At 31.5% G+C, this 15,412-nt stretch overlaps 1 protein-coding gene across 1 annotated transcript; it reads right to left on the bottom strand.

The window, feature by feature from the left end:
* Positions 1–10,110: 10,110 nt before the first annotated feature.
* Positions 10,111–12,639, bottom strand: LOC18097622 (sugar carrier protein C). Its single transcript, XM_006384150.3, has 3 exons — positions 11,754–12,639; positions 10,983–11,618; positions 10,111–10,865 (listed from the first exon to the last, which is right to left on the bottom strand). Exons 1-3 carry the CDS (start codon positions 12,207–12,209, stop codon positions 10,413–10,415), a joined length of 1,545 nt encoding a protein of 514 aa, XP_006384212.1. The 5' UTR covers positions 12,210–12,639; the 3' UTR covers positions 10,111–10,412.
* Positions 12,640–15,412: the final 2,773 nt, after the last annotated feature.

The following is a 15,412-nucleotide window of genomic DNA, read 5'->3' as shown; positions in this document are numbered from 1 at the left end:
CTTTTATTTCTCTGCCTAACGAGAAGTGGAAGTCTATTAACCATCAATTTTATGACTTTTAATGATGGAGGTTGAAGCCTTTACAGTTTAGAAACACGGTGTAAAACCAAATTATATTTTTAAAATTTTTTTAATTAAAATTTAATTTATATTTTGTGTTTTGAATTATTTTGATGTGCTAATCTCAAAATAATTTTTTAAAAATAAAAAATATTATTTTGATGCATTTTAACACAAAAAATACTTTAAGAAACGACCGCAACCACACTTCTAAATAGATAAAGTGACTTTCAGAAACATCACCTTCAACTAGTTTTATTTATGTTCCGCTCTTATCATCTTATGTTTGATTTTTTTTTTGATTTTTCAGCTGATTTACGAGTTAATCAATACTATTTTTTTTTAAGTTTTAAAAACACATTTTCACATCAATTTAATGTATCAAAAAAATTTAATATTTTTTTAATATTCATTTTATTTTTTAAAAAAATTAAAGAAATAAACTTCTTAACCACATTTGAGATGAATTTATCTTATCTATAGGTTAGCATAATAATTTTTTTAAATATCCATCTATATTTGTTTTAAAAAAAATAAAGAAATAGACTTCTTAACCACCTTTGAGATGGATTTATCTTATCTATGGGTTAGCATTTATATTCTTTTTTTTTTTTTGGTAAAGAGTGCCGTCTTTATTTATTGTAGCTCGCAAATTAAATTCAATATCGTTGCCTGACGGTGTACAATATTTTTTTTTAGTTTAACGTGGGTGTCCGGGCCAGCTTGCGCACACCTCGACTAATCTCACGGGCCCTGAAGTTAACGACCATGTAAACCTCCAGTGGCTATCATATGAGCAACCACAGGGCTTGAACCTGAGACCACAAAGAAATATTAAACTTGCCTACCGGTAGCATGTCACGCTCCATGCTTCAAACTTTCTTTTTTCCCGGTGGATATCGAAACTAATAGCCTAAAATAAAATCCCATTTGTTTATTTATCGAAATATGATTTATTACTTTTTCTTTACTGTTGTGTATATTCACAAAAATATATAATTGAGGGAAAGATTGAGATACATAATTTGATTGATTTGTAATAATTAAATAATTGAGAAAAAAAAAAGAAATTATCTTCCTGATAGTTCATCAAGAAATTGGATATATTAATATTATGGCGAACATGGACAGACAAAGTGGTAAGCAGGTTGTGTTAATATTGTTGATAACTAATTGCTTATTAATTAGGGGCTGGGTCAACCGGAGTTTTGTTAAATTTTAATTTTTTTATTTTAAATTAATTATTTTTGGTGTTTATGAATTGTTTTAATATATTTTTAAATAAAAATATTTTTAAAAATTATCATTACCTAAAATACCTCCAAATGATATTTGAGGTTCAAATGTGTGAGTGTGCTAAGCACATGCGGGGGAAAAGTTCTGCAAACCACCGCAGTTGAAAAAAAAAACTTGAAGAAAAATGCAGTATTGTGGTTAATTGTCGTTATTGTACTACAAAAAACATTAATGATTTGCGTGATATCCATTAAAAAATCAAAGTGGATATTATTATTTTTCTTCTGTGGTGAGCAAGCATGGTCATCAATATTGAATTAGCTGCCAAGCAGTTGTTTTCACGTCATCTTCGAATTAGATTTGTTTTCTTTAGAAGCAGCTTAGATCATCAATATTGAAACTGTCCGCACCTCCATTTTCATTGAATATAAACAGAAAAAAATAACCCCACCTGAACTTGGCTGAAACTCTCTACCCCACTCCATTGGAGCTCTGACTGATTCTGCAGCAGAGCTAATCCTGTGCCAAGTGGCTCAGTAGACTCTCTCTTTACCTTCCCCATCTGACCCACTCCTCCTCCTGTCGAATCCCCTTTAAAACTAGACTCGTGCAGTTTCTAATCAGCGGCTTCTTTCCTTGAGATATATATCGCCCATCGTCTGAGATGGAGCCTAGCTTTCTGACTGGGCAAGCAGAATGTTGTCCCCAATTCTCCTTCCCTCAACAAATGTCGTTCGTTTGCTGCTTACATTAGCGGTGGGCCATGGCTGTGATGTTTTAAAAATAAAAAAAATAGAAAAAGGCAACGAAGTTCTTGAAGATTTAGAAAGTAAATAAATAAAGGGTACTGTGCTAATTGAATAAATTGAAAAAAAGAGAGAAAAATAAATGAATGAGAACTAGCGTAATTTGAGATTCCAGACAGAACTGAGGATGAATTATGTATAAAATTTCAGTATAGTCATGAATTATGATATTTTTATTTTGGTCCTCTAATTTGATAAAATTAAAATTCGACCCTAAAAATATGATGAAATTCCAAATTGCTCCCTAGATGTAATATTAGATTTTTCAGATTGGTTTGATGAATAATTGATGGTTATTTAGTGAAATATTATCAAGTTTTATAATTTGTTTTCTTATGAATTAGATTTCAAGAAAAACCGTTTAATTTTTGGGTTTTTGGGAAAAATAACTAGTTTTGTTCATAAACATATAAGGTTATGAGTTAGACCCTTAGTTAAGTTTATTAAATAGGTTGTAAGTTCTTTTCGAGTTGTTTTTTAGTATGTCTCCTTTGGTATTTAGATAATCTTGATATTCTACCTTCGAGACATCAGTAGGATTTATTTCGGTATTTTCAAGTTCTATTTGATTTTGAGTCAAGTAAGTGGATAATTTTCCATATGCATGATAAATAGTATAAATATTTGGATTGTTAATATGAATTGGATCATGCTTCTTGATAATATATGTGTGTGCGCGCGCGCGCGTGTTAATTATTATCCTTGTTACAATAAAGCATGATCAATTGTTGAATCTGAATTCTTGATATGAGCCAATATATACTTTTGAATTGACTTCTGAATTGATAACTCCTTATTTGATTGATGTCATGAGTTGAGTCTTGAGATATGAATCTGTTTGTTTGATTATGATCATATGAAACTATGGTATGTCAGTCAGAATACCCATGCTAACAAGGTAATGTTAATCTTTGTGCATATCGTATCTGAATCCTAGGTTGTCGGGGAAGTAACCAACCTGTGTGGACTTATCATCCCATAGTACGAAGCCTCATGCTCATTGCATTTTTGTTTTCTAATGAGCTTTACCTTATGATACTCTTGTTATGACCAATTTGAGAAATTCTCCTATAAGAATATAAAGCCATAATTGTATATATATTCCTCATTGTTTTTGTACCTCGTGTATGTATATTGAACATTATCTACTCACTGAGTTATTGAACTCACCCTCTCATTATTTATCTTTCTCAGGCTTATAGCTTATTAGCAAGTCATTTTTGTTTAACCTTCAGAACTTTCTCTTTTGGTTGCAATTAATAATTTTCCTCTATGTTTAGTTAGTGTTCCACAACTATGAATTTATATTAACTCTTGTATTAAGACAATCAAATTATATTAGGAAGTTAATTTTGTTATTAGTATTGCATTGAACTCTACTTTAGTTATTTAAATGATAAGTTCGTATGTAAGTTTGGGTTCGCATAGGTTTGGAACCCTGGAGAGAGACCTTGCCTATGTGCCGGTCATGGATCCGGGAATCGGGTCGTGACAATGATTGGCTTGATGCTATTGGAAATGATCTTGGAAACGTGTTCAATTCTTTATATCACCTTCATTCTTTTGGCTTGCGTTATGGTGCCTACTAGTCGATCAATCCAATGTTATATGCGTTCATCCCCCGCTGCTTATTCTGCTTAAGATTTTTAGGTTCTCTATCTCATATACAAAATGGTATCGAGAATGGTGAGGACACCGGACCTGAGAGATTGTTTATATACTCGGATGATTATAGATGATGAATGGTAACCTAAACCATTAAGAGATTGAGCTTTAACTTATGTTTTAGTTTAATTTATATGAATTTTTAGTTGAGGTTTATTACTTAGGCTTTATTTATTGGGTTTGATTTAATTATTGTTGGATAATTTATTTAATAGGCCATAAACCCAATCGCTTGTTCTAGTTAGGGTTTTAGTATTTATATCCTACTTTTCTAAATGATATGGAGTTTTTGATGAATTGATTAAAAAGTTCCAATTCTCATTTTTATTTTTCTTTACTTTCAATTTTTAACATCTTTCTCTAAAAGCTTTTTTTTTCTTTAATTCTTTTTATTTATTATTCCGCAACAAAGAATCCTTATCCATAACATTCTGTCAGATAAAATATGTTCTACCAAGTTTTACTTCTTTTATAACATATTTTATATGATAAAATGCCATTTCTAAGATAAGAGACAAGGTCCTCCTTCCAAGCTTCAGAAATCGATTCTGCCTCTATTTCCAAGCAAGCCAAATACAAAGAACCCAAGTGAGTAGATCTGGTTATCATTTTAAGGGAAGAGCAAACAAATTTTCAATAAAATCTCACACCGCAATTCATCCAATAATAATTGGAAGATAGTGCTCGTATTTGATATTGAACTCATTAACAAATAAATTTATATATCTAATAAAATTTAGGTTTAAACTTTAATATCCTCTAACATTTTCTTGAGAAGTCCATATTACAGCTAATGTTTAATTAAATAGAGACCATGAACATTGAAGATGATAGACATTCATCCATCTTACATCATATTATTGGGAAGACCATGGATCCATACGACCGGAGCAGTAGCTTTCTCATTCCACCAATGCTTGAATTATATTATGAATGAGATGTTGATAATAGTCAAGACAGAAGAGATAGTTTCCATGATAAAAAACTATGGTTGAACCATTCATCGAGGCAAAATATTGTAGAGATGGGAACATTCACGCTTTTGAAATTGTGCATACTAAATGGGTTCCTGAAGGTACGGTGTTGAAAAGGTTGAAAATTTTAAGGCTTTATTCCTCCCCACTTGTGCAATTAGGCTGTTTGCAATATGCCTCTCAAGATTCTAACAAGACTGTATTGGTTTAAATGCATTTCTAAACAAGTTTTTTTGAAGCACTTTAAAGTAATGAATTTTTTGTTGTTATTAAGGATGAATCATTTGTCCTTAAGGATTTATTGTTCCTCATTTGTGCAACTAGATGTTTGCAATATACCTCCCAAAATTCAAACACCACCACCTTGATTTAGATCTGCTTCTAAACAAGGTCTTTGAACCATAGATTATGTAACAAGATGAACCCAAGCTCTAGACTAGTGAGCCTTGAGATTGTAAAACAAAGTTTGTGTGTATATATATATGACTAGTGAGCAACGATGTTTAATTTATCATAATAAGGCATACGAAACATAATAAAGGTTAAGCATTGAAAAACATAACTAATAGCAAACATGCTTTTAACACAAAAATAATAATAGAATACTAGCATGCACGTTAAGCATATATTTACATTTACAATTAATATAAAATAAAAAAAACCTAGCATGCAGAATATGCTTCAATTAAAATAAGAAGGGTACTTGCTTGTTATAGCACTTCATTTTTATAATCAAGGATATATAAATGTTGCAAAAAAAAGAAGAAGAAGGGGAAACATCTAATGAAATGGTTTTGAAATGGAAACAAAGTTGATTAACTATTATGGTTAAGAATAGTTAATGATATCAAAGGGTCCCAATGATATCGGTATTTCCCTGAATTTAATTAGTCGGTCCCGATTACGGGAGGCTAATGATGTCAGTAAGGTTAGCTAATATCGGCATAATCACCCTGGAACATGGGGGATATTGAACTTGATTAATTATTCGGGTTAGGAATAGTTAATGATATCGATGGACTACATTGATATTGGTATTTTCATGAAACTTGATTAGCTATTCCTGGTATGGAGGCTAATGATGTCATTGATCCTTCACATCAACATTTTCGAGGATATGTCAAAGTACTTTTAGGACTTGATTAACTATTTCAGTTTAGAAATAATTAATTATATCAATGAGTTATATTGATATCGACATTCATGAGAAACTTGATTAGTCGGTACCGATAAGGGAGACTAATGATACTAATAGGATTCATTAGTATCGTCATTACCATCCAAAGGTTTTTAGGAAAAAATATATTTGCTTAGCTATCAAGTGAAGGATAGTTAATGATACCAATAAATTTGTATCGACACTTTCTTGAAGGAATTTTTATTCGGTATTAATATATGATATTGGTTGGGGATTGAGAGTGGAATGGAAAAAAAATAATTGAAGTTGGTTAATTTTAAAATATTTCTAGATAATTAAATATTAATTAATTACCATGTTTAAATATATTAGTGAATTCATGAGAAAGAAATCCTAAAATGACCAAATGGGGAATTGTAAGAAACATGAATGTATGTTAGTCTTGAATAAATTGTTTAATTACCAATATTAATATTGTTTTTCATGATATTTATTATCCAATGTTATATTTCTTTTAGGTCCGTCGCAATCATGAAATGAATGATGATAGATCTTTCAATCCTTTAGTTATCTAGTTTTAAATGAATGCTTATGCATTTTGTATCTTAAGAAACTGTCATGAATTGAATTGTAATAATATCTTTTATATTGAATGTATGAACTTAAATTATATTTTCATGTATTTATATTTTACATGTATATTTGTTTACTTATTTAGTGTCATTTACTACTTCATTTCTACTATATTAATGTTTGAGAAATTGTGATTGCATTGATGGGGGTTCTTGGACTAGAGACCGGGGATGATTGGGTCGTGATTGGATAATGGTTAACAAAAGTGCAACAGGTTATTTGTCGATAACTTGGAATTTCTCGATAAATGAGCGACTTTGCTAAAATTTCGGTGGACCTTTGCATGAATTCGTTTTTTTCTCTAAATTACCATGTTTTTCCTATATTACAATTGGTGTGTTGTCCTAATAACTGGGCTATTACAAAATGGGCAACGAACTACAAAGGACCGTACGTGGTGAGGAAGGATTTTTCTGGACGAGCTTTAATTTTAACCAATATGGATGGGGATGATCTTCCTAGACTTGTAAACTCTACTATTGTAAAGATATAATTTGTCTGATGTACCTTATCTATCAATCAATAAAAATTTAAGTTTGGCCAAGAATTCTTTGGTTTGTTTTTGTTTTCTTTGAAAACTCTACATGATATCCTAAGCTTTAATGATTCTATGCATCCACAATCGTCATAGTAGGAGGGTTAGATTCATTTTCTGATGATTTTGATGCTTTCATTTTTGCAAGTTTAAGATGGTCACATGGAATAACATCTTTTTTTTTTGCCACCTCTTGAAGTTCAATCCATTAAACTTTTTATATTTCTCATTATGCACCATAGAAGGTGATGATGGAATCCTTACTACCAGAGTAGTACTTCCTGAAGCAACTTTGGTTGGCACAACCAAATCTTGAGTAGAAGTAAAAGACTATAATCTATAAAAAAAAACAATAGCTGATAATATTTATAGATAAATATTTTGGCTCCATAATAAACAAGTGATGAAATTAAAACTTGTAAAACAATAACTTTTTTAATAAATATATATTTAAACTAAGCAAGACAAAATCCAAAATAATTCCTTTTCTTAGGTTACTATGTTAAGCCCTATTTTGTTCACTGAAATTTATTCAATTATCATTATTTCTGTCATGACCCGAATCCCAGGTCCATGACTGGCAACGCATGAGCAGTGCCAACGGGACATAACACATATGCTAAGCCTCAGAACATACATATCATAAACAAAACTTTAAAAAAATTAGTGCAGTACTTCGTAAAGTTCCAAAATATAAAATTATTCAAAACCAATAAAATCAAATATCACTTCAAAATAATCCACAATACTCATTATATTGTCAAAATCAAAACTTTAAATAAAACAATGAAATAGTGGATTGTCTATAACATCCAATCAAAACTTAAAAGGAAAGCCTCGCAAAACAAGCAAGACATACCGACCAAAATTGAAGAAGCATGAACACTCAACAAGTCCATCTGCTAATAGAAACTAAGATCCTAAAATAATATTAAAAATGAGAGGTGAGTTCAACCAACTCATTGAGTTGATCATAAAATATATTATCATAAAGGAGTTGAATACATGTCAAAGACCAGATGACACCCGAAGGTGTCCACTATGGAAGGATCAGTCGTCAAAAGTTGGTGTCTCTCTCACCAGTGAGGTATACAGAATACTAGTGACATAGACTAACTACTCTTTGTTAGCATGGAGTTACTGACAAGTCCTATATCAAGACATAATAGATATTCGTATAATTATCGAAGTAATGTATATCATATCGAATAGAATTTAGTTCAACAAAATGCGAGTGCAAATTCAATACTAGATGAGTACTCGAAAAATAAAGCAACATATATAAATATTCAAGAAATTAAATAGTCGTATTCATCATACAATCAACATATATATTTATTTATATTACATGCATATACATTTCAGGGGTCAAATTATAATTTTCCAAAGTTTAAGGACTAAACTGTAATTTCCATAAATCAAGGACCAAAATAAAATTTCATCATCTTCAACCTCAAGACCATTATGTCCCAAAATCAATCACTTAACCTTAAACGCATAATAATCATGAATCAATATTAACAACATAAACTTTAAATCTTTATAAACTCTAATATCTTCTTTAATCATTCTATAAACAAACTATAATCGAAAGTAACATGAGAGGAAACCACTTACTTGCTACTTCCACCTTTCTTGAACCTAAAAACTTAAGATCAAAACTTAAATTCTTGGTTTGATGAGGAGAGAGTCACGGTAATCACAAGAATTAGAAAATAGAAAAACATTTCTCCTGCGTCTTTTCCTTAAATACCTAGGTTAACTTAGGTTGGGTTTGGGCTAAAAGTTTGGGTCTTACAATTTTATTTATGAATTATGTCATATATAAAAATAGTATCGTGTGAATTATACTTTTAATATGTAAGTTCTGAGGAAAGACTAGTGGGGTCACAAACGGTCCCGCTTCAAACTCAATCTCTTTAGATAAAACTTTCTAGACCGTATCTATTCACTACACTTCTATATATATGAACAGTAATGTATATATAAAAAAACCAACCAGATAACTTTATTGCCAATCTTATAGAGTGTAAATAAGATAACAAAAACAATCATAAAACAAAACAATGATTTACTTATTGAAAAATATAAATCAACAAGATTTATGACATGCATCAAACCATCCAAATAGCATGAAAAATAATTTTAGAAGATAAACTATAACTTTAAAACAAAGATATATAACAACCTTCTAAAATTAAACAAGAAGAAGAAAAATCATAACATGTCCAAAAAGTTATAGATTAAAGCATAAAAAATCTATATACGAGAATATAGCAACTTAAAAGGAAATTAAATAATAACTTGAATTTTAAAGATGCTAAAAATCTTTGTCATAATTAATCTATATTATTATTCTTTTCCCCACAAGTTAAACTAAATAAAGTCTAATGTAATAAAGATAAAGCCTTGAGATTATAAAACAAAGTTTGTGTGTGTGTGTGTGTCTATATATATATATATATATGTTAGACTAGTGAGCAATGATGTTTAATTTAACATAATAAGGCATGCTAAACATAGTAAATTTCTCAAGGAAAGCCTACAGTTCATATAATTTTAAATCTGTAAACATGTAAAAGTACAACTAATGACAAACATCCTTTCAACACAAAAATAATAATAGAATACTAGCATGCATGCTAAGCATATATTCAAATTTGCAATTAATATAAAATTAGAAAACCTAGCATGCATACTAATAGTAAAATTAACTATGCTTAAATTAAAACAAGAGGCCGAGTTTTAAAGTAATGAATCTTTTGGTTATTGTCAATGATGAATTATTTGTTCTTAAAGCCTTATTGCTCCTCACTTGTACAACTAGTACTATGACTCTGAAGATTGCAACAAGACCACCTTGGTTTAGATGCATTTCTAAAAAAGGTTTGTTGAAGCATTTTAAAGTAATAAATCTTTTATTGTTGTTAATGATGAGTCTTTTGTATTTAAGGCTTTATTATTCCTCATTTTTGCAATTAGAATGTTTGCAATATATCTTCTAAAATTCCAACAACACCACCTCGGTTTAGATCTGCTTGTAAACAAGGTCTTTGAAACAAATTTGACAAATCTCATTCAATTAGGCAATCTCATTTCAAGGGAAGAGCATACAAATTTGCAATGAACTCTCGCACCGCAATTAGTCCAAGAATAATAATTGGAAGATAGTACTCTTACTGGATATTGAACTCATTAACAAATACACTTAGATATCTAATAATTAAAATCAAGGTTTAAATTAACTTTAATCTCCTCCAACATTTTTCTGAGAAGTCCACATTACATGAGCTAATGTTTAATTAAATAGAAAAAAACTAGTAGAAAGAAAATAAAGAAAAGAAGCGAATTAAAAGATGATATTCCTAGACTATGACATCCAAAGCTCGGCGATCATCGTCTTCAGTCGTGAATCTCCTCCAATACCAATGTTGCTTCCACACTTTAGACATCTCTTCAATGGGGATGTTCATCGTCTCAGGCAAAAAGAAAAAGATGAAGGTACTCATGATTGCCACAAAGATTGCAAAGAAGATGAACAAACCAAATTTGAAGTGGCAAAGCATTGCGAGGAAAAGCTGAGCTATGAAGAAAGTGAATAACATGTTGACTGCCACGGTGATACTTTGCCCGGCTGATCGAATTTCTAGCGGAAATATTTCACTCGGAACTAGCCATCCCAATGGCCCCCATGACCACGCAAAGGCAGAAACAAATAAGCAGATGCATGCTACAACTATACCGGCATACCACTTTGGCAATTGAATCACATCTCCAGATGTTCCAAACTTGGATCCGATTAAAACTGCGAGCGCAACCTGCACATGTAACATTAATTTACATAAGATATCCAAGTAGTAGTAGTAGTAGTATATGCAAACCGAACTACACAAGCGAACAATTTTATCTCCAGGCTACAGATAATTCTTATTTACCTGAAATACAAACATTACAGCTCCACCGGAAAGAAACAGAGATCTTCTTCCAGACTTATCACTGCCATAGATTGAAACACCGGTGGCAAGAATGTTAACAGCGCCGGTGATAACCGTGGATAAGAGGGAAGCATTACTTTCAAAACCAATACTCTGGAGGAGGACAGGAGCATAGAACATGACCACATTCATCCCAGTAAGTTGTTGGAAAAACGGAATAGCTACAGCCATGGTCAGTTGCGGCCGATACTGTCTCTTAAGGATTCTAGTCCAGGGATGCTCCACTTGCTTAGCTGCCTCACTGGCCGTGACTAAATCTTGAAACTCAGACTCAATTTCCTTGTCGTTAAGGCCACGTATCTTTCTAAGTATTTCTCGAGCTTTTTCAGCTTTGCCTTGCTCCAACAACGAGTTTGGAGTGTCATCCAGTTTAAGCGCTGAAAGACAGATGAGGGCAGCAGGAATGGTCGCTCCGCCTAAGCTGTAACGCCATGCTTGGTTTCCAGCAATCTTAGGTGTCAAGTAATTGACAAGATTAGCTATGAAAATGCCAATAGTGATTGCGAGTTGGAACACAATGTTGAAAGCACCACGATGTTGTTGTGGAGCCATCTCGGAGACATAGAGCGGCACAGACTGATCGATATCAAAACAAAAATTTACAATTAACTTAGCATATATATAGAATGCATGATATATAGAGCTCTGATGAAAAACATGATGCCACCAAAGAGAATTGATCTTTTTGTTATAGATAGAAGGGCTGATTACCTGAGTTGAAAAACCAACTCCAACACCTAAGAGAATGCGACCGGCGATGAGCATTGAGAGGTCCACAGCGCCGGCATTGAGAGCAGCTCCGATGAAAAATACGATGCCACCAAGGAGCATTGTTCTTTTCCGACCCCACGTCCTTGTGATATAAGAAGCTCCAAAAGATGCAATTAATGCAGCCAGGTATAATGAAGATGTGAACAAGGTTAGCCCCATATCGTTAAACCTGCAATATTGATTAGTGGATGTATCTAATGCTTCCTTACGATAAACATCTGGGAAAAATTTACTCAAAAAGGGAGCCATAGACGTCACACCACCCGAGATACCAAGGTCGTATCCGAAAATTAATCCTCCCGTGGCTCCTAGCACACAAGCATTTACCACATGCCGAGTGACCTTTCCGGGATAGTTTTTAACATCACCGGCAACAAAACCACCACCAGCACCCATTATTTGAGAGAAAAGCAAGCAGTAAGCAAAAGCGAGAAACGAATATTGTGTTAGTGATAATGAATGTTGAGAAGGTCGTAGCTATTACCTTGTATTTATAGTGGTTAGAATCTACCATTACATTACAAGGAATTAAACGATCTCTTTTTGGATTAGGATTTGGATTATCTAATCCAGTCCGGTTCTGGCTTTGAACAACCGCCCATGTTTGCAATAAAACCTTAACTTACGAATACAATAATTAGAGGAGTAATTAATATGAAATTAATATTACAACTACTTGTCCTAATTAATAGGAGGAAGGACGTAGTACAGTATTATTCGGACAAGGACTTCGACTCCATATTAATTTTCTCGTAGGAAGTATACCGAACTTGAAATTGAACATGTGATGTTATGCAGCTCATCACATCCCAAACCTTACTATCATCAGCCCATTTTTCATTAATCGACTCCCCGTGTAGTATTGCTTTTCAATTGGATCCCCAATGTATCGTAAATCTTCATCGAGGTCCCATCTAAATCAGTTAAGGTTTTCCTCTTAATAAGAAATTATAATCCAATATATTTTTCCATTTAAAGTGCCTGTGTTATAGAAAAGATTAAAAAAAATACCTAATTTATTAAACATTCACAATAATGGGTTTTTAAAAGGGTACTAGGATACTGATCGGATTGACAATTAGCGTATAGAAGATTGACAATTAGCATATTTATAGGGGACTGACGTCAGTAATTGGTATCATTATACTAAAAATAAAAATATAAAAAAATCTATTGTCTTACTTTCTTAAACAAAAATTATATGGAGGAATGATTTGGACCCGTGATCTCTTCACGTGGCTTATTATTAATAGGCCAAAGACCTTATGATATGAAATCCACCATCAAATATATATATATATATATATATATATATATATATATATATATATATATTCTTTGACATATTTAACGAGCATAGTTACTGTTATGCAGTCCTGCATTTGTCAAAATCAATTTCGATTGACCATAATATATGATTGATTTGTCAAAGAAACATCTCAACTTAATATCTTAAGTTGTTAGGTGATCTCTTAATATTATTTTATATTACTCTCTAACATATCTCCACGAGTGAAAGTCTAGCAATAGGACCCAAAGTAATCAATACCTTCCTGCTGACTAAAATTTCAATCAACCAACTATGTCTTATAGCGTTTAATTCTACCATTAGCACGACGCTTGATCTTGTATACCCAATGACAAACAACAACATTCATTGAATGGTGAAAAGAAACCATGGGCCAAGTATCGTTGGAACACAGAACTTATATTTCAGCCTTTATAGCATCTCACTAAGCCTCATACCTGTCAGCATAAAAAAAAAATAGTGGTTCATAGGTAGAACTTAACACCAGTGAACATAACTAACAGTCAGAATTTTATTTCAAATGAGATTTTTTTACCAAAACAAGTTGTTTTGGTTAAACATAATAATTCAACCAATCCGTGATCTAGGCCTTAAAGCCCTCTTTGGTGTTTTGTTTTCACTGGAGTTTCAACAAAATATGAAATTTTTTTCCTTAAAATTAATTTCTTAAAAAATATTTTTGGATTAGTTTTATATGCCGATATCAAAAATAATTTTAAAAAAATTAAAAAAAACCATTATTTTGATGCATTTTCAAGTGAAAACCACTTAAAAAAACAACTTTTATCACACTCCGAAACACCCTTAAGCCAATAAATCTTATAAGTATGGTTATAAACGATGTGAATAATGTGTTTGGTTATAATTATGTTTAGTATAAATACCATTAAAGAAATTCTATACATGAGTAATAGTTGTTTGACCAAAATAGGAAACATTAAAGTGATGTAGCCCTCTCATCGATGTGGTTTTATTATTAGGACATACACCTTTTTAATCTCATTTGAATAGGTTAGAAGTATGATGTTGCATTTTAGGTTACCTTTAACATTTTAGGTTTATGTAGTTAACACTATAATTCACTTGATCAAACATGAACCATCTAATTTTCAAATGTTTGAAAAGAAGGTTTTGTGAATTTTGAATCCACATAAATTTTACACGTATGATTTTTCTCAAAACTCATACTTGGTAATAATTAATGGTTTATTAACCTTTGTATAAATTCATAATTCACATGACCTAACCTACCATACCACACATCACAAAACTCAAGCAAATAAGAAGAAAATACATTCTTATTTTTGTTCTCATCATTGGTTACAATAGTCATTACATTTCTTTTAAACAGGCCATCACACAAATACCTCTTTTCTACAAACATACCACTCTTAGAGAATATAAATTTATCACTTTCAAAAACTATCTTAAAACTATTTTGCTCATCAATGAGCTAGACACCAAGTTCTTTCTAATGCCGGCAATATGTAATACATTGTTAAGGGTGAAAAGCTTTCTAGAGATCATCTTCAGTGTTGCAATGTCACGGTCACACAAACTAATTACCATAACTTTAACAATTAAGATAGTATAGAGTAAGCAAGAGGTTGACCCCACGAGGAAGATCTAGTTCAGATCTTTAGGCTAGATGATTCAAAGTTGGGGGGTTTGGAGGTTTTCTATGCTATGCTATGGTAAACAAAATAAATAATCAAACTAAATTAGATTAACTGAAACTTATTAAAATAAAAACCTTGGTCTCAAGCAAACGTCCACCTATGAAAATCAAACCTGATCATTGAAATGATATGTCGATTTATATTTTGAATATCCATCTTTTCTTAACATTAGTGAGTTAACCAATCCACAGTATAACTAATGCTAACCATTAAACAACCATAGTTTCCACACTAGTAATTTAATTCAATGACATCCTTAAGAACTAGATAGGTTGATAAATCTAGATAACATAATTGTATGTATTCTATGTTTAAGTTAATTAAATGTCTTTTCTAATATTAACAACATAGATACGCCATAATTATTAAATTTAGTCGCTTCACAAGTTTAAATATCACAACTCCGGTTTTGATAGAAAACTTAGCAATAGATTGGTTAGAATAATAATAACTCATAGGAAATAAGCATAAGAAAACATTCATACTCATCATATAAACTAAAAAGAAAAGATAAAATAGATCTCACAGTTTTTAAAATCCGAAGGTTTCAGTATCTTTTTAACCAAGAAAAATAACTTAGCTTTGCATGTCTACTGAAAAACTAAGGAAGA

The sequence above is a fragment of the Populus trichocarpa genome, chromosome 4 (assembly GCF_000002775.5).
Source record: "Populus trichocarpa isolate Nisqually-1 chromosome 4, P.trichocarpa_v4.1, whole genome shotgun sequence".
Lineage (NCBI taxonomy): Eukaryota > Viridiplantae > Streptophyta > Magnoliopsida > Malpighiales > Salicaceae > Populus > Populus trichocarpa.
Note: the sequence above shows the minus strand (reverse complement) of the source record. Positions and strands in the feature narration are given on the sequence as shown.